Source organism: Cajanus cajan, chromosome 5 (genome assembly GCF_000230855.2).
Source record: "Cajanus cajan strain Asha chromosome 5, NIPB_CcT2T_4, whole genome shotgun sequence".
Lineage (NCBI taxonomy): Eukaryota > Viridiplantae > Streptophyta > Magnoliopsida > Fabales > Fabaceae > Cajanus > Cajanus cajan.
This window is the reverse complement of record NC_138521.1, coordinates 68,613,740-68,638,906: the sequence shown is the minus strand read 5'-3', so window position 1 is coordinate 68,638,906 and position 25,167 is coordinate 68,613,740. Positions and strand designations below refer to the sequence as shown.

Genomic DNA, 25,167 nt, shown 5'->3' with positions numbered 1-25,167 from the left:
TTTAACAAGTTTATTTGACTTTTTTTTAATAATTCTTATATCAAATTTCAATAAAAGATGGTTTATGAAAAAGATTAATTTTTTAAATTAAAATTTTATTATTTTTTATATTAATTAGATTGGATTAGATTATCTTTCATTTATATGTTTTTTTATTTTCTCATTTCATAATAAATAATTAAGAATATTATAGAAAACTATTTTTTGTAATTGTAGTATTTTTTTAAAAACATAAAAGCGCCTCCTAACATAATGTATTTCATATTCAGTACTCAAGATTCAACCTTTAACATTTTGATTAAGAGATACAATCCTCTGTCACTTATATTCATCAATGTTAGTTTATAAAAAAAAATATTTAATATTTTACTAATATTACAAAATAAAAATCAAAATAAAACAAAAGAAATTCGCTAAATATCGAGCAAAATAAGACAAAAAGTATAATTAATATGGAAGATAAGAATATATTAAAAAGTACACTATATTTTTTTATAAAATTTAAAATATTAATTATATTTCCTGTTTTTACACCTATATTGAGTATATTTCTTAAAAATCTTAAACGTAATAATATTAATGATATTAATGAAGTGACGGATGCTATTCGTTAATAATATTAATGAATGATATTAAATACATACTATTACTCAATATATGCTTGAAAATTGGAAACACTAGATACACCTTCAGAATTTGTATACAAGTAAAATACCTAAATTTAAACACACACCCATGTATATATATATATATATATATATGAGGAGAGTTCAAACGATACCAATGTAACTTTTATATACTAAGTGTTACATCGGTATCATTTGAACCCTATTCTATATATCTATATATATAATTATATATATTATATTGATAGAGTTATTAATTTTAATTGTTTATATATGTTTATATACATATCCAATTATTTTATATATAAATCATTCGATACGAGATAATTTCGTTATTAATAATTATGACATGTAAGTGTGATATTCATGATCGTATTATTTCATTAAATTGTTTGTTTTAACATTAATTTGCTCAAATAAGCCAGCATCAATTAGACTTTTAAAACAGCTAACGGACAAATATATCGCATTTTCATTATTAGTACTAATATATAAAAACACACACTATATAATAAATTAATGTTCATGACGGTTGCATATATACTTAAAAAATAGTTAAAACTTAAACTACATAACAGAAATAAACAATTTTTTTAGAATGTTAATAAATTAAAATCGTTTTCAACAATGCTTATATTTCTCTGTCTGCTCACCGTCATGACTTGGCCACCCTCATACGCATGTACTTTGATAATAAAGCACTCTTTTTAATAAAATATAAGGTATCTACTTTAAGTCTAATATATTAATATATATTAGAAACTCAGTTCAACCAATGTCTTTCATCTAGCAAGAAACTTATTCTCTTTAAGATACGACTCACTTTGAATCTTATGAAATATTAATGGGTTAATCTAGTTTGACTTAAATTATATCAATAGAAGTGTTTTTATTAACTGCTACAGGTTATTCTAATTTAATTATATAAATTTCAGAAGATTTCTTTTTTGTCGTTCATAACATAGCATTGTTTAAAAACATAAACTATTTCATTATGTTGGCAAGTAAAAATACTTCTTGGATTACAAATTTTATATCATAAAATTAAAAGTTGTTAATATAAATAGTATTACACTTGTTTAACTAAAAACTGAAATTTGATTTTTAACTTAAACATGAAAATATCATCTTATTCTTATTAGTGTTTGGATACATTCTAAGGAACATTTAATGGGACCCTCGGATATTTCCTCATATTCGAGTGAAATTTCTCCACTTTCGGAAACTATACCTTTTCCAATTTCGAATAATTGGATTTATTGTGGCTAATTATGGATTAGGTTCTTTCATCCAAAGAAAAATAACTTCAGCAAATATATAGATTTCTTCTACAGACAACTGTCACCGACAATAGACTATCATTGGATTAAACGACTTTTAACTTTTATTATTTTCTTTTTTCTTTAACAAAAATAATATTTAAACTTTACTTATTTTTTGATTGAATTAACTTAATTTAAGACAAAATCTTAAAATAATGATACGAAAGAAAAAAAATATATTTGAAGGTCAATGTCATTGACCGATTAATAATTAATTAAAAGTTCTAAACAATTTTGGCAGTTGTAAAAATAAATTAAAATTAAAAGTTCTAAGCAATTTTACGCTAAATAATATTATTATGATGATCCAACCAAGAAGGTAGGAAGAGAGCGTATAATGCACATGCGACATGTTACTGTGAAAAGATTGTTTTATTTTTGTAACTTTAATTAGATCAACGATTTAGGTTTGGTCCATAATTAATTATATATAATAATTTAATAATGTTAAGGCACAGGATTTTTTGTCTTTTCTTTTGGCATGCAGCATGCTTATGTTTATGGAATTGGCTTTTCACGACCTCGTACGCTTTTCATTACGATATTTATTACGATTATTCATTTATCATTATAAAGAATTATATAATAACGATTATTTTTAATTAATCTATTGTATATTTATAAATTTTAAATTATTAATATAAACATTATAAACTTATAATAACAATATTTTGTATTACACTAACAAATATTCTAAATAATATTTTGACTAATAAAATTATTTGTTAATATGATACATAATAAATGCTAAGAAAATTATTAAATGAATTTTAAACCCGCAAAAACAAGTTTTTCCTCCCCCACAAAAATCAGTTTCAGTAAATTATATATATATTTTATTATAATCGTGAAAAATGCTATGCATAATTACTTTTTTCCTATTTTATTTTTTGTGAGATAGAAAAAAAAATGTCAAATTATTATTATTAACGGATGACAAGCTAAACAGATAACTAAATATACTACTTTCTCCGTTCCGTTTTTTAACTTTAGTTTGAAGTTTTAGGAAAAAAATATCATTTTAATTATTATCTTACATATCAATGAAACACTAAATATATATATATATATATATATATTATTATATTTTAATATTTAATTAATATAAAATATAAAAGTACATCTAGAAAATTGTATAATATATTATTTTTGTAAAATCTAAAATATTAGTTACATTTTTTAATATGGTTAAAAAATATTAAAGAAAAGATAGAGTAGATTTGAATAGTGTCACACGTGCTAGCGTCACGTGTTTCACGTGTTCACCTAATACTAGAGGCCTCCAGTAAAATAAACAATAAATTATACCCACAGTATCCGAAATTTTATTTAAATTCTACTAATATTTCTAAAAAAAATTACATTTACAGAATTTTTTTTTTATAAGAGTCACAATATAATATAGGTTAATATAATGCATATAGAGTGCTGGTGTAATATTTTTTAAATAATTAAAGGAGATTATTATGAGTGAAAAAAAATAAAAAGTATTTATATAATTTCAGGTGCAACGTACTTTAGTCTAAATAAAATGTAAAAAATGTTGCTCCTCACAATGAACGAACCACAATAATAATATTCTTATTTTTTTACAATAATTTGTGATTCTGCTTTTTCATATTTTTCTTTCTGTCACATCATTCATTTTATCTTACACCTTTCTTCCTAGCTTTTTTTAAGTATCAAAATTATTGCCAGTACTTTTTGTGTGTTTTTATTATTGCCAGTATTTTCTAACATATATATTACTTTACTGAAAATTACTCAATCAATTGGGAGTGATTGTCGGGTCGACCAAAGAAAAAATTAAAATAAATTATTAATAAAAACTTAAATTCTACATCAATTAATTTTTTAAATATAATATATAAGTATAAAATAATTATTATCTTATAAATTAATTTTATAAAACTATCAAACTTATTATTTTAAGACGATATCAAAATCAAACCTACAATTTTAAGACGATATCAAGATCAAATATAATTTAAAGGAAAAGATAATAAATTGTTCAAAATAAAAAAAATTAAGCATAAAATATAAAGTTTTTCAAGGCTTTATAATTGATAATAAAAAGTTACAATTCATTCATTTCATTTTTTTTAGAATGATATGTTTCTTTATTTTATTTTAAAATATAAAAATGGAACAATATTTTTATTTCAATAATTTATATAAAATAATGATGATAAAATATTATATTTCTTATATTAATATTTAAAATTAAAAATAAATAAATATAAAGTGGAATTTAAAATTAAAAATAGAAAACATATTTTCTAGCCAACCGATTATTTATATTTATTGACAGAACAAACCAACCGATTATGAAAATAATTAATTTTGGTTATGGTGGAAACATTTTGTTTTTGTTGATGAAAATAATTATCATTCAGCAACTTAAGTTTATAATCATAATGGGCACCGGAGAAAGATTAATTTGCCCGCCATTGCTATGACAAGAGAGCCACAGATGCTATTTACACTTTTTCCTTTCTTTTCACGTTCTTCATACTATCCAGCTATTATTTTATTGTTTGACAAAAAATATTATTTTATAAAAACTACTTTATATACTTTAATAATATATAAGAAAAATCTTTTTAATAATCACCTTAAATAGATTATTATACTTTTTTATTATTAAAAATAAAAAATTAATAATTTTTTAATAATTACTATTCTCTTTTAATAAATACTTACTCTACTATTTTATCAATTAATTATTTTCGTTAATTAATAATTTTAACTTTTAAATAAAATATTAGTTAAATCCCTTTTTTACATATTTATATAATTTTTATTTTATTTTAATTTTTTAAATAAAATATAAAAACACGGAATGTTCCACCTATTAGTTAGTTTATATAATGTAATTATATTCTGATATTTATGAAAATTAGATTTCATATTATATACATACAAAATTATATTTCAGAAACTAGTTTTACTATACATTCGATGTTATAAAAACTAGTATATACAAGATTTACGAAAAAGTGGTGGGAGTATAAAGATGAAGGAGAAAAACAATATTTATGGAAATAATAAAAAAGATCAAATAAAAAAAAGTGAGGGTGTGGAAAACAAAAAGAGACCCATAAATAGTATGGCCCAAGAAGACGCGGAATACATTATCAACTCTCAATAATATGCTTGGGTTCTCCACCCCCATCCCAAATTGGGCTTAAGATTCGTTAAGATGAATCTTATACACTTCTAATTTTTTCATGAAAATAATAAAAAAAAATATTTTAGAAACTAATTTTTAAATAAGTCATCCAATAGCAAAATTAGTATATTGTGTATTTATTACTTATGTGGTGGAGGCTAAAGCGTTCAATAAACAAGCCTTATATGGATACTAGAAGCATTGCACTTGTTATTGGAAGAAATGACATGTATTATTTTTGAACTAAAGTTGAAGAAAACATTCCATCATCGACCATTACACAAAGACACAGTCCACTATATACAAACAAACACACAAGATTATTTTGTGGCAGAAGAGGTGATTCAAAGCTCAGCATCACGGTGTTGTCCACCTAATTTGTCCTTCATCTCCTTTGATTTTTGCTTCGCAGCCTTTGCTATGTCACCAGCCTTCTCTGCTGCTGCATCCTTCATTTCTCTAGCCTTCTCTGCACTGTATTGACCAGCCTCTGCACATTCAAATATAATAAATGTTAAGTGTGATTTTCATTATTCTTAAAATACTTTACCCTTAATAACTCCCTTGGTCCTTCACACATTTTTTTATATTACAATGTATTATTGCTAATAATTAAGTAACATGAAATTACTTTGGAAAAATCTAAGAGACCCTTTAAGTGTGTGGGAAAAGTTATTGAAGTTAGTGTACCAACCAGCCGCAATGTCTTGGAATTTTTCTCTGTAGTAGTCTTTTGTACTCTGTGCTGTGTCACTGGCTTGATCAGAAGCCTCTTTGGTCCTCTGAGCCGCATCACTGGCATATTCAGACGCCTCTTTGCTTCTCTTAGCAGCATCATCAGCATAGTGTTTGGTCTTCTGAGCCGAGTCAGTTTCATATTCAGAAGCCTCTTTGGACTTGTGAGCAGCACCACCAGCACAGTCTTTTGTCTTCTGCGCTGCATCACTTGCATAATCCTTGGCATTCTGTGCACCGTCACTTGCATAGTACTTGGCCTTTTCAGCACCACCACTTGCATAGTCCTTGGCCTTGTGCGCAGCATCACCTGCATAGTCCTTGGCCTTGTGCGCAGCATCACCTGCATAGTCCTTGGTCTTCTGTGCAGCACCACTTGCATAGTCCTTGGTCTTCTGTGCAGCACAATCTTTAGTTTTCTGTGCAGCATCGCCAGCATCACTTGCATATTCCTTGGTCTTTTGAGCAGCATAATCCTTAGTCTTCTTTGCAGCATCACTTGCATCACTTGCATAGTCCTTGGTCTTCTGAGCAGCATAATCTTTAGTCTTCTGTGCAGCATCAGTGGCACAATCCTTGGTCTTCTGAGCAGTATCAACAACATAATCCTTTGATTTCTGAGCAGTGTCACCAACATAATCCTTTGATTTCTGAGCAGCATCACCAGCATAATCCTTTGATTTCTGAGCAGCATCACCAGCATAATCCTTTGATTTCTGAGTAGCATCACCAGCATAGTCCTTGGTCTTCTGTGCAGCATCACCAGCATAGTCCTTTGATTTCTGAGCAGCGTGACTAGCACATTCCTTTGATTTGTGTGCAGTGTCAGTGGCACAGTCAGAGACTTTCTTAGTGGTGGTGTCCTTAGGTTCTTGATCATGTTTGAAGCCAAGTCCTTCACTGAGTTTCTCTTTGGCCCATTCTGTCCATGACTCAGCGGCTTCTTTGCCCTCTTGGCCTGTTTCCATGGCCTTGTTCGCAGTTTGTGTTGTCTTGGCTTTGGCCTCCTGATAATCGTGACCATCCTCTTTGGTTGAAGGCATGTGGCCAACGCTAGTGCAGTTACAACTCATGGCAAACAACATCACCATCATCACCATAAGCGAAACCACCCTCGAAGCCATCATAAGCAGCAACAATATAATGAAAATGAAAGGTTGAAATGTAGAACAAATAAGAACTAGTTGGAAAGGTTTCACGAGTAAGGAAGTGTAGGTAGTGGTGGAGGGAGGTTGAGAATGGGGGGTTATATATATGAGGGAGTGAGTTGATAAAGATGGGGTGTGATGCATGCAACGTGGCTTGGTTACAAACATGTTAAAATTTACGTGTCAGTTGGAGGAACAACGGTGTCAAACTGCATGACATTATTTCGAGTTGGCGCGTGTCAATGCCCTGATGGAACCGAATGAAAGCATGCACGACTAGAACTTGTTACTTCTTTTCTGGCTGCTTCTTGTACTCCCTATTGCTTTTACTTCTTTATTTTAATCCAAACATCTGTTTAAGAAACTCGAGTACCGACATCTATTTAAGGATTTTTTTTTTCATCATATCAAGTTGAAGATCAAATTATTTATCACAAACTCGGAAGAGAAAGTTATCTGTCAATTATGTTGTTCTTTTATTTTTATTCTCTGCAACCGTCCAACGCATCAATGCTCTGCCTTATCGAGTTAACGTTATTTTCTTCACGCTTCTCCGATTCAATTAAGATGTTCTAAATACTGCTTATGACAAACAGTTTATTCTCCGGTTAAAATTTGTAGTATACTTTATGTTTCTAAAATTTTTAATACATAAAAATTGAATTAAAAAATCTCAATTGTTTGGAAATATGGATTAATGTGCTTATAAATTGAGTTACAAAGAAGTTTTTTATACTAGGCACACAAGAAAACACTTTACCCTCAAATTGGCATGAAATGATGAGAAGATCTCCTTTTCATTTTCTTTATTTTAGATCTTAAAATTTAAATAATTTTTTATAATATAAAAAATAAACAATAATTAAGTGTTAAAAAATATTTTTATTAAATTTTTTTAAGTAGTATAAATTATTTTATACAAATTACTTATTCATATATAAATTTTTTTACCCCTCTTCTATTCGTCTAAACAAATTTCTCTATTTTTTTCTTATTTACTTTTACCCAAATAACACATTTTTTTCTTCTTCTATTATTTCTCTAATTTCTTTCCTCTCTTTCTCTTATTATCTAAACATAAATAAATCCTCAAAGATCATGCAAATAAATAAACTCACCCCACAAACCTGGCATGTAGCCTGGCCTTTACCACTTCATAATTTTTTGAGAAGTTACATATATAGACCCCAGTTTTTCTATATAAAAACATTCAATTTATAATTTACTGAAATAATTATGACATTAAAATTGAATTACTTTTACTTTCTCTTACTGAAATAATTACATCAGGTATACAAACTTCTGAAGCATGGTAAACACAAGTTCACCAGAACCATCAAAATTAGTTGTGCTACAAAATTTTGCCCGATCACATAATTACAACCATGAGGACATAGGAAAGGAATTGGACGAGTAAGACCACATCATGATACATATTTTGGGCTAAAATCTAACATCTGTTCGATAAATTTGCCCGGTAAAATTGAGAAATAAAATCTAATGAAGATACCTTCAAATATCATTAAGAAAGAACTATAATGAATATAAATTTGACATTCGGTAAGGTAGGCAAACGAGACTTCACATAAGCACTCTTGCAGCTTGTATTCTGTGCAACATATCTAAATGTCTTCTACCAATCATGATGAAGTTAAGGAGGCACCTCCTGAAAATGGCTCTATAAGAAAATCACAAGCCAAGGTAACATCTAAGAGAATATCTTCAGCTGAGAATGAGATTCTATTAAATAAATAAAATCAAATGAATAGAAAATAGCAAAGAAAGCCTACACTGAGAACTCTTGGTTTCTGTTCTACCTTAACAGTATACAAAATATATATACTTCAGAGGATGAAGTAATTTGTTTCCTGGAAGATAACATTGGATAGGGGAAAACAAGAGAAAAACTGACTAATATCGCAATTTGATAATGTCTAGATAGTCAGCACAAGAATCTTGGAGATCCGAACCAAATCCCATGCAGCCACTAAAATGTATCTCAATTCTTTACTGTTGTTGGAAATAGCTCAGAGATATGCATTATGTTTAAAAATGATTCCCTGTGTCACACAAATGTTTCAAATTTCTTGTATTAGTTTAATGGGAAAAATAATCATGTAATTCCAAATAATAAGCATTAAGCATTTATATGGATGGTTAAACATTTAAGACATATTCAATGATTTAGACATGCTATTATGTGAAGATTAGAATGCATGGCATGCTGATGTATGACATAACTGAAGAACACGACCTCTTACTGTTAAGGTATAAAAGATTTAACACAACAGATAAAATCCCTAATCCTGATTATGAACATGTGTAAGGATTCTAAATTCAACTGCGATTGGCTTGTTAGAATAATTTGTGAAACAATATTTTCCTCAGATAAAGTGATTTTCAAATGTTATAAAAAATATTAAACACCTTTTTGAAAATCCAAGGTTTCTATAACTTGGCTTTAAATAAATATGAAATATTTTTGGAATAAATTCTAAACACCTAAACTTAGAATTAATATGATTTACAAAATATATAATTGTTAAACAAAACTATTGAAAATATTTATTGTAAAACTTATTTTGAATATAAATATTGTGGTAATTGCTGGTGATCGATTATTACAAATAGTTGAAATTGTTATTTGTGGTGTTAAATACGCAAATAACTGATTATCACCTTGTGTAATCCATTACCAGCATACAGTTCAAAAAATCAAGTATTTCTATCATAAATCAATTTTCAAATGGATTTCTTATTAATATACTAATCACAAAATTAATATAGGATTTCCAGAATTTTCAAACTATCACTTAATTAAAAGCCTATTATAAATATATTCAAACCAATTATACAAATTAAGGATTTCAGAATTCTAAAATGACCAAATAACCCTTATTAAAATGCTATGCTATTATAAAAGGAATGGTTTTTAAAATTCAAAATTCTTCTCTTCTGTTAAAGGGTGGTATCCTTAGGTTTTTCAAGGTGTGGTATTCCCTGGTTTTTCTAAGGTATGGTATCCTTAGGGTATTGGAGTAAGAGAAATGCTAACTGCAGATTCTCTGCCACATTCTTTTAAACATATTCACTCTTATTAATTGAAATTTATTGGAAAACATAAAATTTGGTGGATCTCACATCTTATTTAATGATTCTCTCATTTGATTTTATAGTTTTTAATAAATTCTAACTAATAAGAGTGGATGTATTACGAGGAGTGTATTAGAAAGTGTGTTGCTGACACTCTTTATTGGAGTAATTTAGAGTGAGGCATCTTGGGGTTGGATTATCAAGGTGGGTTTCCTAGAGAAAAAAAAAGAAGTTATACAGTTGTAATACTCTGATTAGATAGTAGAAGAAATTTCAAGCGTAGCTTGAGGACTAGATCAAAGTGATTGGTGACAGAACTAGTAGTCTAGTATAAATCTTTGGTACACTTTTCTTTATCCCTAACGTTTTTATATTTGAGTATTTCAATTCCTTTATTATTGTTCTTTATAGAAAATTAGAAATTGATAATGATAATTAGGTTTTAAGCATTCTATATCAATTTATTTGTTTTTAAGGTTATTCCAATTCTAATTGGATTTTAGGTTTTATTATTGTTCTTCCATCAAAATTGATAATTGGGCTATGGCCCGCATCTTCAATTAAATTGTTTCTAAGGCCTGCAGCTATTTTTAATCTATTCAATACTTATATCCAATCCAAGTGTTTATAAGTTGATTTGGGAAAAAGTTTTTAAAAAAACTCAATTTACACCCCTTGAGTTTAACTAGCCATTTGGGTAACAATCACATGAATGACTGTTGGAAAAAATTTAAAATAAAAAAAAATGGTTGCAATTGCTTCTATAAGGCTCTGTTTGTATTAGAATTGCTTGAATGCTGACAATAACTCATGGGAAAGAAAAATCTCCTCCTCCTCATAAAGGCTGGGTTGGAAGTGTCTGAGTGTGTTGGAAAGTGTGGAAGTGGGTTCCCTTTAAAAGAAAGTTCAAACCAAACAGGCTACAACAAGTTTGGAAGGTCTAAAAATTCACATGAATCCAGTCCAGCAATTTTATGCAAAAAATATAGCCTGGCAACAAACATACACACCTGAAAGTCATACATTGTATACAGAGACCCAAGTGCATGCAGAAAGAAAGACTTACAGAAAGAACTGCTTACTATGTTGTGAATTCTGATACTATGAAAGTTTGCATGTCTTCCTATTGTGGCCAAGTCCCTTGCACTTACTGCACTGAAGCTGTCGTTTAATTATGTCTATCGATTCAACTTGCTTCATTTTTGGCCGACCTGGAGGACGCTTAGTTGGTGGAGGGGTTACAGTAACTGCAACATTCAATTCACTCTGGACTGGTCTGTCAACATTTGGCACAGGGTGAATAGATTCTGCATATGTTAATCGATAATTCTCAACTGTGAAGTATCTCGAACAATAATCATATGGGCTCCGACCGACACATTCAAAGACAGCAATGGCATGACAGCAGGGCACACCAGTAAGTTGCCATCCCTTGCAACTACAATCCCAATTATCGATATCAACAATATCAATAGATTCTCCACGGACCTCAAATGTGCTACCCTGTGAGAACAGTACTTGGAGTGTACGAGCAACAAATGTTTCCTTTTGGAGCATTTCCTCCTTGGATGGTGTCAACTTTGTCATCCATTGATTAGATTCCACCCGTCGTGCATAAATTGTTTCCATCATCTTACCTCGTAATGCATCAATCATTTGAGTAATTGGCAATTCGTGTGCCTCTGAAACCCAACTGTAGAATTGCTGTCCAAAATTTGATGACAGAAGATTATACCTTGCTCCATTAAAAAATGCATTTGCCCAGTGCTCTGGCTCACTTTGTATGACCCAATCATAGGCTTCAGGGGAAATACCTTTAATATTCTCAATGCTACGTTCAAAAGTCTCCAATTTGGGTGCATAAGCAGCAGCATAAAAATCATTAATCATGAAACGTCTGGCCTCGTGAGAAAATTGTCCCTTCAAGTCCTTGTTCAATTTCTCAGCGAGGTGACGTAAACAATAGCTGTGGTAAACTTTTTCAAATTTATCAGACAATGACTTTTTTAAACCATTTTGAAAATCCGCAACAAATGTGATCTGCTCAGATGTTGATATTGCTGATTTCAGTTCCTGCAGAAACCAGCACCAGTTGTCTTCAGTCTCGGTGTCTACAACTGCAAAGGCTACAGGAAAAATGCCATCATTTCCATCCACAGCGGTGGCAGCCAATAACTCACCTTGGTACTTTGAGTTCAAAGGAGTACTGTCAAGGAAAATGAGAGGGCGACAGCCTAGCTGGAAACCAGATATTGAGGCATGAAATGATACAAAGAGACGATGAAAACTTGAGTCATCTTTAGTGGTGAATGTTGCAAAACTCCCCGGATTGGTCTCTTTTATCTTCTCACAAAAAAATGGTAACTGAGTATATGCCTCTTTGTAGGAGCCTTGAAGCTGTTCTCTAGCAATTTCCTTTGCACGCCATGCTTGAGAATAATTTAACTGAATACCATACTCCCGTTTTATGTCATCAGCAATATCCTTCGGCTTGTAATTGGGTGAATCTTTCAATTTCTCTTTTATAATACTTCCCACCCAACCCCTAGTTGCTCGGTACCCAGCTTTAACGGCAGATCCTTCACAAGTATGATTGTAGTGCATCTTCTTAATGCAAATCAACTGAGTGGTTGACAATCTTGATGCATATATTCTCCAAGGACAGCCTTGAGATTTACATTTGACCGTGACACGATGACTATCATTTTTCTTATACTTGTATGCAAACCCATGAGCAATAGAGTATTTATGCAATGCTTCCCGAAATTCACTAAAACTATTGAACCTTTGGCCCACACCAGTGATGGTATTTTCCCACTGCTGTGCAGCTTTACGATGATTGTCATCATTTCCCCCAGAACAAATAGAACGTGCAGGGACTTCATTAGCTACCTCTACTTGATCCATGCATTGGACAGTATCAACAATGACATCAATAGGAGCAATGACAGGTACAGTGCCTTCTGACACAGTTGTCCTGCTTGACCTGCAATAACAAGTCTTCTATAAGAGTTCCAAAATAAAGCACACATGAAAGCATATGAATTTAACACATCCCATGTCCATTATTATTTGGTCACAGCCACATCAGTCCAATTATGTAGGGCACATCACTAACTTGACAACTTGAGACAACAGAAAAATATGGTATTAAAAATATGTACAACTCTTAAACATCATATCCAAGCAGGGATTTCTGCATTTCAGTCAAATTAAACTATATATATAATAAATGTCTATTATTATCTAAGCAAGTCTAAGTAAGATGATTGATAAACAAACAGAACATGTGAATAACTACTACCTACTACCAGGCATGATGGAATTGTTGTTTCGAGCCGCTCCTTCGTCTGACATAACAAACACATCAACCGTGTTAGCATCCCCAATGAAAGTGACCATGCGTTGCAAATCCTTGTCTTTTGACACTGTAATAAGTGTTCTCTTGTTGCCAGGAAGGAAGTACTTGATAATCATCGTACTTACATTGCAGTTGAACATTTCTGCTATCTCTGACTTAAAATCACTCAAACTTGTCTGCTGATCAATGTCTATTGCATAGGCATCCCCCCCACTGTATGACAATAAGCCATCCTTATCAGTTACAAACTCTCCTCCTGATTGACATATAGCTATAACTTTCCTCGTATCCATAGCCTACCAAGTAGCAATTATATAATTATTTTTCTTTTCAGAAGAAAAGGTGCCAGTGAGAAAATGCAACTCTCATAGCTCAAAGTCAAATATCAGGGTAGATAATAATAAACAGTGAAACGGGTTGTTGCATTTAGCACTCTGAACTCTTCACTGCAAAGGGCCCAAGAAGTAAATTTCACTGCCAAAATCCGAAGTCATGTTTGGTATCAAATTTCATAAGCGAATTACACATACAACAAACACAACATAATCTAGTAAACCATATAAATTTTAGATAAAAATCCAATCTTTAACAAAAAAAAAAAAAAAAAAAAAAACTGCCCACATGAAAAACCTGTGATTTAGAGAAAAGAAAAAACGTTGAGTGATAGAAAAAAGAAAAATAAGTGAATTGATATTATCTTGAAAGCAGAAGAGTGATGGCAAAAAATGTAATTGAAAAAAAAAACCCTAATGAAGAATAAGAAAGGAACCTAAAATGCAGAATGGAAGGTGCAATTGTGGGTGTTGGTTTTTGCAGAGGAACCAATCGGAGGGAGAAAACTCCGTTGTGTTGTATGTTACGCCCAAATGTGTGAAAGTTGAAACCTCTCTCTACGACGACGTTTCGAAAACGTCACTTCACTTTCACCTTTCTCAAAGATTTCCACATGACACCACTCCACTTTTTTTTTTTTTTTTTTTTTTTTTTCACTATCCAAAACATGTATTTTCCTTTTCCTTTTAAAAGCAGCTGTTTTCTGTTTTGCCAATAAATTTTATATTAAATTAATATTTGGTCATTTTAATTACATTACTCATATGGTTAAAACTTTAATACATAATATTTTAATGATTCAAATTATAAATTGATATTAAATAACATATTGATTCAAATTATCCTTTAAAATTTTATTAAAAGTTTTAAATATTTACATTTTAATTTTTTTTTTATTTTAATGAAATAATATTTAGTTAATTAAGATAATTTTTTAATAACAATTTCAAGTTATATTTTCTAACATTTCACTTCATATTGCGTGTGGAAAATTTATACCTAACATAATATTTGATCTGTGATAAAAAAAAACAATTGATCTACCTATTTTTAAGTTTTTCCAATTTTGTAAGAAGAATTTAATGGTACATTAATTAATTAATTGTTAATTTTAGTATAAAATTTAAAATAATTATAATAAAAATAAAAAATTGTGGTGTGATTAAATTACTGTATAAATATGTCAAAACAAATATTACTTTATTCTATTTTATATAATATGAAAAAATATAATAAGAGAAATTTACAAATAAAAAAAAGTCAAGTCAAACGCTATATATTTTTTCCAGAAATAATAAAAGTCCTTGCTTCAATAATCACGTTGCAGGTCAATTACTACATTAAAAACTACTTAATATATTTTTTAATGCATTGTTTAAATATTCAATAAATACCATAATTAAAACTTATGTATTAAATATGAATAATTATTTCACAAGATATTTTTAGAGACTTCTCTTTAATGAGATATTGTAAAAAAATATTATTTATTATAATTATTTATAAATTAAATTTTAACATTTTTAAAAGAATTAATAATTAGAAAATAATTTTATATTAAAATATAAATTATTTATTATAAATTTAAAATATAATTTATATATTTAAAAACATTTACTTATAATTTTGAGTATAATTTATTATATTCAAATATAATATTTATATTATATAATTTATTATAAATTTCAATCATATAATAAATATTTAAGCTATACAAACTAAAATACGAATGTGTCATAAAAATATAAACGCATACCCGTGATAAAAATATAAATGCACAGCTTCTAGTCATTTATTTAATTATTTTTGTTAATATTATTAGACACATATAAATTCTTGTAATTCTTTTACAATATATAAATTATTTTTTATAACTTTGATTCAAATATTTATTCACATTAACAACATTGAATTTAGAATCTAAAATCTCCATCATTCAAATCAAACCTCACCACTAAGGCAAACGCGTGGATTAAGTATTTTATTTGTATATATAGTTAAAAAAAATAACAGTTTTATAACAGAAAAATAACCCTAATTAAAATGATTTTACACAATTATTCAATCACAAAACCATTATTTAATATGAGTTTGTTAACTTTTATAATAGTAATTTTAAAATTTATATGAGTGATAATTTTTTTATTAATTAATAATGTAAAAAAAAATTACACTAACAATAAATCACTATTAATCTCTTTTTTATTATAATCTCATTAGATATCACAATATCAGGATAAGAACATTAACTTTCACATTATCCATAAAGAAGTATTTTTTTTATAAAAAAAAACTTTATGTGTTTCTTTTTCAAATCAACATCCATGTGATTCTTGTTAGTAGTTATCTTTTATTATTTGAGTCTTAGAAAAAAAATAATAAAAAAAAGATAAACTTTATCGCAAAGTTCTTACATTGGTTCTTTTGAAAAATTTTGAAACACGTTTGCTAAGATCCAAAACGAGTGGGATCCAATAATAAAAGTGGAATCCAGAACGAGTTAGACAAGAAAAAAATTAAGAAACTGAAAAGCAATAGTTCTAGTGATAAATTTGGTGAGAATCGTTAAATATATCTTATTAAATACTTTTAATTACTTAATAAAATTAGTGTAATAACTCGTAATCTTGCACAGAAAGTTTTTATAATTTAAATGAATAAGATAAAATTATATTCAAGTATCAATATATTAAAAATGACCATGGAAGAAAATTTTGAAATATGTGAATTACAAGTGTTTGTTATTGTCATTTATCATAAATTTTGCTAAAGAAAAATATCGTATCATGTTTCCATTTATTTTATGACATACTTTGAACAAAAGTGCAAAACAAGATAATTTCATTGAATTGTGTATATAATTGACTAAATATCTAATTTTGAGTTTTAAAAAATAATAGAGGTAAATGATAATTCTGTGAATTTTTTTTTGTGGTATCTTGAAATACTAAATTTAAAATTTATTTTGTAAATTAGTCATTTTGTTACACTTAATTACTAATTTTATTAGTCTTATAATTATTTAACAGTTAATTGTTACATTGACATATTCTTTCTCCTAATTAACAAAGAGGGTCATTATCACTAATTTTTTTTCCTACTTCTATCAAAGGAATTTTACAATTTATTAAACATATTAAAAACACTCATATTTGATTGACATGTAGTTGCTTGAAATATTTCATAACGATAACTCATTTTATTAAATCTCAAATTCAATAATTTAGGGTTTATAATTTTAAACTTGTAACCAAATCATTTGAAGAAATTAAGAATGGCTAATGTAGAAAAATTCAACTACAAGAAACCCTACGAAATTTAACAACCTTCCATATTAACTAGAACACCCATGACCAAATATTTAAACATAACAATGTATCTATTGCTGATTGAAAAGTACCAAAATCTTGTGTTATAGTGCATATTAGGTGATTATGAAAGAGAACAATCAAATAAGAGAAAGAGAGAGAGAGAAGTGCCAACTTGACACTTAAGTGGTGATTGTTCAAGAAACTAATAGTGTTAGTAGCTAAGTATAACAACATAATTAACTTGTAGAACGAGATTAAAATTTAAGAATTTAAATGCCACAAAAAAATCTTTTAGGAGCCTATCAACTACCTTTGCCATCTTTTAGGGGGCAAATTGAATGTTTATAGTAACACTGTACATTTTTTTTTATAATTATTATTGATTTTGCTAGATTTTGTGTTTTGTTGATTTGTTGTTGCGTTGTTGAGAAACTTTGAGATTTAGGAATTTCTTATGAGCTTTAGGTAGCTGAAAGTTTTTCTGGGCATAGGTTCAATTTGATCTTGGGGGAAGGAGTATATAAGATTTTTATTTAGAAGTGAGTTTCATAAGTTTAGTTCTATAGAAACTAGAGAGAGAAGCATCTTGGTTCGTGAGTCTTCTTTTTCTTCGATTCTTCCTTGGTCAGAGTGATTCTTTCCTCGAATCTCATTTTAGCTATGTCATTTATTGATTCAAGTTACTAGCATCTTAAATCAAAATTTGTTTAGTCATATAGAGTGATTCATTGCTATTCATAGTCTTCCTCTTCTCTTCCCTGATTCACTTTGTTTTTAAGGTAAGGGAAACTAGACTGAATGTCTTGATGATGGTTGATGTTGTATGTTGTTAATTTACTTCATAATTCATGGTCGAGTTGATGAATTGGATTGAAAACTCTAATTTTGGAGGATTTTTGGGTGTGCGATGCATGTTTGGGGGGTTTTGGGTGATTCTTGTTGTGGGTTGTTGTATGTTGTTATTTGTGTTGGAAATGAGTTAATAGTGTTAAGTACTTGTCAAATATTGCTTGGCATGTGGATTTTTTTAATTTCAAGTGTAGGGGAGGCCAAATTTGTAATTTGCATAAGTACAAAACTGGTGTTATGTTAGGCGTGCCTTCATGGCATTAGACATAGTTCAATCAGAGGTTTTTTGTCTAACTCATGTTGGACACAAGATTAGTGGCATCAAGTATGAGAAAAAGATAATTATCTTGAGTTGAAATGGTGTCAGGCGTGGTTTGAATGACGTCGAACATAATGTGAGAGAATTAACTCTGTTTGGATTGACGTTAAATGTGAGGAGAGAGAATCATCTTGGATTGGAATCACACCAAGCGCCAATGGAGTGACATCGAGTGTAGATCAACTCAAGGCCCTCTACCTAGTTGGGGGCCAGATGTGGGTTTTTGTCATGCTAAGCATGAGGTCCCAAGGGTCTCTACTTGATCCACGCTAGGCGTAGGTTGAATGGCATCGGACATGGGCAAGGCAAAGAGTCCCTACCTTATATGGCGTTAAATATAGTTTTAATAGCATTGAGTGTGAGTTATATTATTTTAACTTGTTGTTTTATGATGAGGTTTGTGAACATGTATATAATATTTGACTCTATTACATGTTTATGATGATTTAGTTGTGTTATATGTTGTATGTTGATTAATTATGTCAATCTTTATACTTAGTGCAATATATTATATGAGTTGGGTTGTATATTGTTGAATTGAGAAGTTTATGTTGAGCATGATTTGGGCATCAAAGTTGTATTGCGTTGATTGATACAAGACTAGAGGAGAAATTGTTTTAAAGTTACATATCTCATTGTGAAGATATTGTTTTGTGCTGCTTTAGGAGCCTAAATTTTTTAAAAAAATTCTTCTTAAGAAGTTGACCCTTGAAAATGATAGTTAAATGTCCTTTAAAACTTTAGTTGATGTGATTTGTGAGTCAAGTCGAGACATACCGACTATAAGCAACCAATTGTTGATTTGTGTGTGGGCAAACTCAAGACATACATGTATAAAACAACTAAATTAGAGTAAGATATAAGGTCGAGGATTAGAATCTCTAAATAAATACTGGAAAGACATAATATTTAAAGAGTAGTAGGTAGGCTAATCTCATAGGTGACTTAGTGATGTTAGTTAATGTTGTGGTTGACTCACACCTAAGTTATTTTATCCTGACATAAATACTAGACCTTATAGTTTAAGAGACAACATCTAAGAAATCGTATTGTTAGGGATTGATATCCCGTTTGATTGTTAATCTAGTTGGATTAAAAAGTTGATAGGATCAAGCCACTTGGACTACTTACTCGTGTTATAAGAAATCTTAGTTGAAATAACACATAATTATTGTGTTGTATATATGATATAAGATATGTTGGTTGAGTTGTGTTCATATGCGATGTTGACTTGTGATGAACTATGTAGTTGTATTGCAAATTGATATGTTGATGTTGTGTTGTTCAAGTTGATAATATGTTGTATTGTGTTCAAAGGATGTAAATTGATATTATGTTGTAGAAAGTTGAGTTGTTTATGTTGATTATTTAAATTCTAGTTTACCTTTACGTGTTTCTAGGTGATTGGACAACGTTGATCATACTTAGTATGAAAACAAAATTGGGATAAGTTATGGTATGAGACCTTTGGAGGCCATGTCTATTGGTGAAGCTATTGATTTTGGAGTTACCTTTATGTAGCTATTTTTTTGTTGTATTTAGTAGGTTAGATCGACTACTAGGATTATTATTTGGATTGATGTATATATTTATAAACTTATATAGAATTCTATTTTCTTAGTTGTTGAAAACTTTTACAAATATATATTACAATATGTATTTTTTTAGATATGTTTAGAATGATAATTCTAATTTTAGTTGGTATTTATGCAACTAGTTATGAACTTTTAAGTCTTGGGACTATGATGAGTCATTAAATTTACTTTTAAAAAAATAATATTAAAGGAAAATAATGTATCACATTCTTCCATGATAACATCTGAATAAATCTTTTAAAATAAGAAAAATCTTACATATTAGTCAAGAAAAAGTAATATTTTTTGATAATGTTAAAGTGTGAAAAATTTAAATGTTCGAAAATATTTTTAAAATACAATTTTATAGAACAAAAAATAAACTATATTAAAATAAGAGTGATATATATAATTATTATGGTGTCAAATTAGTCAAATATATATTTAATAATTTTTTTTATTAAATATTAATTTAATTGATCTAACTATTGTATTTGATAATATAATAAAAAGTACATAATTATTTATTTTATTCTAATTATTTTTTTAAAAAATTATATAATTTTTAGTTTTCTTTCTTATGATTTTGGCTAAATTGTAATTTTGGTCTTCTTATGATATCAAATTTGCAATCTTGATCTCTTTATTTTTAAATTTGCAATTTTAGTTCATCAATTTTATAAAATTAACAATTTTTGTCTCGTTGTTAAATGTTTCTCATTTTATGTTGATTGCGTAATGTTCATGATGATCAAACATTAGATGACACAATAATTAATAATTAATAATATGTAAGTTAAATTACACTTTTAATTCTCTTTTTTATTTCATTTCTATATCATTTATTTACGTTTATGAAATAAAAACGAGATTTAAAAGTAAAATTTAATTTGATTATCATTAAATATTAATTGTTATGTCATTTATTTAATGTCATAACAAATATTACAATTTTAATGACCAATGAACATTATTAAAACTGTGAATTTTATAAAATTAAGAAACTAAAATTATAAATTTAAAATTGTAAATTCAATATAATTGAGAAACTAAAAGTGTAATTTAAATTATTAATTTTTAAAAAATTATTAAAAAATAAATCAAGACCCAATGAATAGTAATATAAAATTGCTTATCAAAAAAAAATAGTAATATAAAATTGAGATGGCTTAAATATGTTTAGTCTCTCAAATTTAGGGTAAATCTGTTTTTGGTCCCTTAAATTTAAAATTGTTGTTTTTAATCCCTATAATTTCAAAAAATCTTATTTTAGTTTTTATATTCAAATTTTGTTAAGAAATTTATCAAACATTATTGCATAAAATCTACCTATTCATGCTCCTATTAATGAAAATATTACATTAAATCCAAGTGATATTGCATAACTATCTTAATTAGTCATTTTCAAATATGTTATTGGTGACTTAAAGGACTAAAACAAGATTTTTAAAAATTACAGGAACTAAAAATAACAATTTTAAATTTGAGGACTAAAAATAAATTTATCTTAAATTTGATGGACTAAAAATATATTTAAGCCAACTGAGATGAGATAATATGCCTAAATTCAATTGTTATAAAATCAATGGATGAAAAAAAAAAAAAAAACCTTTTGACTAGTTGATACACTTTATTTACATACTTGAAAGGGGTTGAATAGAAAAATGGATAAAGAAGAAAAGTAATGTTGATTTTGTGACATGAGTTATGCAGTAGGAGCACTGCTTGTTCCATCTTCAACTTCTCTCCCTTTTGTATTACTCTCACTCTTTTCTCTTCTCTCCCTATCCATCTCTTTTTCTTCTTCCGTTTTCTCTCATCATAACATTTATTTTTCTTCTGTGGAATTTAGTTGAATTCTATTGCTCCTGTGGAAGTGGAACATGGGGTGAAGCCCATTCAAGATGGCTACAAGTGGCGCCTGCTTTTGGCTTACGATGGAACCCACTATGCAGGTTTTCTTCTCTTTTCATTTTCACACTCTGCCCATCCCCTTTCATCTACGAAGCCCTTAACTTTCTCACAAAATTTCTCTTGGGTCGTTATCTGTTGCTTCACTCGGCTGTTCTCTGTTTCTGTATCCCGTGTTTTCAGCGGTTTGTTAATTTTCTCTTCTGATTCTATAGCTGTTGTACAAATCACAATGTCAATGAAATTGCTTTGTTTATAGCATGTTTGGATAAACTCCCTCCAAGCACTTATAAGAGAATGAAACACAGAAAAAAAGTGAAGTGAAATGAAATTCTAAATAAGTTAAAATTATTTTACATACAACCTAATTTGTTGAAGCTCTTTTATATTAGTTCCTCAATTTATTTATTTATTTATTATTATTATTATTATTATTATTATTATTATTATTATTATTTTAACTTTGCTTCCTATAAGTGTTTCTAAAATAAGTTTATCCAAAGAACAAAGAAGTCTTTAATATGCTTGCATTTTGTGTTTATTCATTTTTTAGTTGCTTTGAAGAATCTCAAAATCTATCGTTTAAGGTGATCTCAGCTTATAACTGAGCATTTGATTATAATCACGAGGTCGGAAATTTATGAATTCTAGAGTTGTTGTATCAGTTAGGCTTGATTTGGCATTTTGGCCTAACCTTACATTATTTTAATGGTCTAAACCTCTTTGTCCATCTAAATCCATGTTGGAAATAGTTCAAAGTCCCTAATTATGGAATGAACTTTTGAGCTTAATGTAATGATACCTCCATTTTAGTTCCTAGATTGTAATAGTGAATCACTTTAGTCCTGAATCCTGACTGAATTTAGAAAATCCTCATTTTAGTCCCTGATAGTTGCAAAATGTCTTTAATTTTAATCATTTTTCACTGTCATGTTGCACCAAAAGAGACTAAAGTGAATGATGCTTTGCAAAGTTAAGAATGGCAGTAACATTGACAATTTTAGATACTAGAAACGGGATTTACTTGAACTTTAGGAGTGGAGGATATCAAATCCTTTTGTCTGAAGGCTATATAGGAAGGTGCACTATATAAAAAAGTATAGTTTAATAGTTTAATTCTTTCCTTTTCTCCCTTATCTTGGGTAATGATCATATTTCAGGCTGGCAATATCAGCAGTCTCCCCCTACTGTACAATGCACTGTGGAGAAAGCTTTAACTCAAGCAACAAAGCTTCAAAGGAAGGATCTCTGTTTGGTTGGTTCGAGCAGGACCGATGCAGGAGTCCATGCTTGGGGTCAGGTCTGACTTTGTTTCCTTTTATCTGGCTTCAACTTTCATGTGACAACCATCAGAAATTTATAACTTTCTGTGACTACAGGTTGCTCATTTCTTTACACCTTTTAACTATGACAACTTGGAAGAACTTCATGCAGCTTTGAATGGTCTTCTTCCTTCTGATATCCGGGTTAGAGAGATCAGCCCTGCATCAGCTGAATTCCATGCTCGATTTTCTGCCAAAAGTAAGATTTATCATTACAAGATATACAATGATACCATCATGGATCCATTCCAGCGGCATTTTGCTTACCATAGTGTGTATAAACTCAATAGCACTGTTATGAGAGAAGCTGCAAAATATTTTGTTGGGAAGCATGATTTCTCTGCCTTTGCCAATGCATCCCACAATGATCGGGTACCAGATCCAATGAAGCATATATTCCAATTTGACGTGAAAGAAATGGTATGTAACTAGTTCTAACTTCTAAGTCAAGGTTTCTTCCACTACCATCATTACTGGTATTTTGCACTGTGTTTACCCTGTTCGTATCTTCTTTTTTATTTTCTGTGAAGACTTTAAAGCTTAAAAGGCTGATTAGTTCAATATCCTCGTGTAGGGAGCCCTTTTGCAACTAGAAGTTGAAGGCTCAGGTTTCTTATATAGACAAGTGCGGAACATGGTAAATAGCCTTATTTGTTAAATAATGTAAAAGTTTACTCCCTCCGTTCCAAATTGACTAAGGTTTTAACATTTGAAAAATGTCCCAAAATGAATGATATTTTCACTCTTTAATGTAATATTATATTTTTCTTAATATGCACTTCCATAAAATATTCAAGTACTACAATTAAAAGTAATGTATTTATTAAAAGTGAGGCTATTGTAGTAAAATTATTTAAAAAGTATTACATTTATGGTTATTCTTAATTTTTGTATGAAAACCTTAAACTGCAGTATTGAGACTATGGGAGTATTCTGCAGTTGCAAAATTACTGACAGCATAGTTGTTCAACTTTTACAATATCTGTTTACTTTTCCAGGTGGCTTTGCTACTTCAAATTGGTAGGGAAGCTATTCCTCCTGAAATTGTTCCACATATTCTGGCGAGTCGAGATCGCAAGGAGCTTGCAAAATACTCCTTATCTGCCCCTCCTCATGGCTTATGTCTTGTTTCTATCAACTATAATGAAAGTCACCTATTGCCTCCACCAGGGTGCCCTTCTAACAGTTTCGGTAGGCATCATACCATAAGGAAATGCAAGGTTCCATTCTTTTTGTAATATAGGCAGCAAAACAATCGATCTAAATATCCTAGGACTAATTCTTTTAGTATTTTGATTTTAAGGTTGATTCATAGATGGAATTTGATGGAAGTACTCTATTTGTTTAATTCAATTATGCAGTTCAGAGAAGCTATCGCTATTTACAACATTTATTTTAGAGTAAAACATTAAATCATTCGGTCCTTGAAACTGGCACGACCAATCAATTTGATCCATAATATTACCAAAAAAGAAGAAAACTTAGTCCATGGCTTTGAAAATCATAAAATCAATTTGGTCTGTCAGATTGCTACCGCTCAATTTGATTTCTAATATTACTAAGTCAGTTAATTTAATCTTTGGCTATAATAATCGTTAGTCAACTTAGTCTACATCGGTAGAGAACAAATTAATTGATATGCACCAACGTCAGGATCCAATTTGATTGATAATTGCAGAGTTAAAGACTAAATATCCTGCTTACTGATATAATATTCATTTGTATAAGCTAGTGCTTTTGACTCAGTTCAGAACAGAGGGTTTTAACAAGGTTTGTACATTGGAAAGCTGTATCAACGGTGACTATCATTCCCAAAATAAAATAAAATTAGCGCCAAATCATATTAAATATTATGAGTTTTTCTATTCTTATCTTTTTTTTAGGTCGAAGGGTGTAATCCCATTGTCTCAAAAGTTTTCATATCCACGAAAGCCTCATCAGCATTTACTTCTATAGGAGCTATTCTGGTCATCCCCATGATATTGTTTCAATTACATGAACCTAGCTTAAAGGTTGATGTTCTGTACAATGAAATAATCCGCATTCAAAGAAAAAGAGAAAACGTAGAAACAAAGAACATTGAAAACTTTG

The 25,167-nt window shown here is 29.1% G+C and overlaps 3 protein-coding genes across 9 annotated transcripts; 1 reads left to right on the top strand and 2 right to left on the bottom strand.

The window, feature by feature from the left end:
• Positions 1–5,310: 5,310 nt before the first annotated feature.
• LOC109809944 (uncharacterized) lies at positions 5,311–7,089 on the bottom strand. Its single transcript, XM_020373377.3, has 2 exons — positions 5,815–7,089; positions 5,311–5,610 (listed from the first exon to the last, which is right to left on the bottom strand). Exons 1-2 carry the CDS (start codon positions 6,980–6,982, stop codon positions 5,465–5,467), a joined length of 1,314 nt encoding a protein of 437 aa, XP_020228966.1. The 5' UTR covers positions 6,983–7,089; the 3' UTR covers positions 5,311–5,464.
• A 1,148-nt stretch (positions 7,090–8,237) lies between these two features.
• On the bottom strand, positions 8,238–14,400 carry LOC109808602 (protein FAR1-RELATED SEQUENCE 4). Of its 6 annotated transcripts, XR_003805054.2 has the most exons (5): positions 14,227–14,397; positions 13,401–13,931; positions 11,179–13,082; positions 8,794–9,063; positions 8,238–8,669 (listed from the first exon to the last, which is right to left on the bottom strand). XR_003805054.2 is itself a non-coding variant. In XM_020371654.3 (4 exons), exons 2-3 carry the CDS (start codon positions 13,748–13,750, stop codon positions 11,198–11,200), a joined length of 2,235 nt encoding a protein of 744 aa, XP_020227243.1. In that variant the 5' UTR covers positions 13,751–13,931; positions 14,227–14,399; the 3' UTR covers positions 8,725–9,063; positions 11,163–11,197. The 6 variants fall into 6 exon arrangements, 5 of the variants coding, with proteins under 5 accessions (XP_020227243.1, XP_020227242.1, XP_020227244.1 ...); XM_020371654.3 differs by lacking the exon at positions 8,238–8,669 and having other exon boundaries at positions 8,725–9,063; positions 11,163–13,082; positions 14,227–14,399; XM_020371653.3 differs by lacking the exon at positions 8,238–8,669 and having other exon boundaries at positions 8,725–9,063.
• A 7,077-nt stretch (positions 14,401–21,477) lies between these two features.
• On the top strand, positions 21,478–24,446 carry LOC109808742 (Pseudouridine synthase family protein). Of its 2 annotated transcripts, none has more exons than XM_020371860.3 (6): positions 21,478–21,597; positions 21,696–21,798; positions 22,915–23,054; positions 23,134–23,496; positions 23,651–23,713; positions 24,075–24,446. In XM_020371860.3, exons 1-6 carry the CDS (start codon positions 21,544–21,546, stop codon positions 24,312–24,314), a joined length of 963 nt encoding a protein of 320 aa, XP_020227449.1. In that variant the 5' UTR covers positions 21,478–21,543; the 3' UTR covers positions 24,315–24,446. The 2 variants fall into 2 exon arrangements, with proteins under 2 accessions (XP_020227449.1, XP_082931942.1); XM_083075816.1 differs by having other exon boundaries at positions 21,495–21,597; positions 22,932–23,054.
• Positions 24,447–25,167: the final 721 nt, after the last annotated feature.

What these genes read in the sequence shown, in the direction of transcription:
- LOC109808602 (XM_029273497.2), bottom strand. Translation starts at nt 13,750, where the DNA reads ATGGATACGAGGAAAGTTATAGCTATATGTCAATCAGGAGGAGAGTTT. An exon ending in TCCATCATGCCTGGTAGTAG is followed by an intron (nt 13,083 to 13,400) that starts GTAGTAGTTATT and finishes TTGTTATTGCAG; the next exon opens with GTCAAGCAGGACAACTGTGT.
- LOC109809944 (XM_020373377.3), bottom strand. Translation starts at nt 6,982, where the DNA reads ATGATGGCTTCGAGGGTGGTTTCGCTTATGGTGATGATGGTGATGTTG. An exon ending in ATTCCAAGACATTGCGGCTG is followed by an intron (nt 5,611 to 5,814) that starts GTTGGTACACTA and finishes TTGAATGTGCAG; the next exon opens with AGGCTGGTCAATACAGTGCA.
- LOC109808742 (XM_020371860.3), top strand. Translation starts at nt 21,544, where the DNA reads ATGAGTTATGCAGTAGGAGCACTGCTTGTTCCATCTTCAACTTCTCTC. An exon ending in CGATGGAACCCACTATGCAG is followed by an intron (nt 21,799 to 22,914) that starts GTTTTCTTCTCT and finishes ATCATATTTCAG; the next exon opens with GCTGGCAATATCAGCAGTCT. An exon ending in ATAGACAAGTGCGGAACATG is followed by an intron (nt 23,714 to 24,074) that starts GTAAATAGCCTT and finishes TTACTTTTCCAG; the next exon opens with GTGGCTTTGCTACTTCAAAT.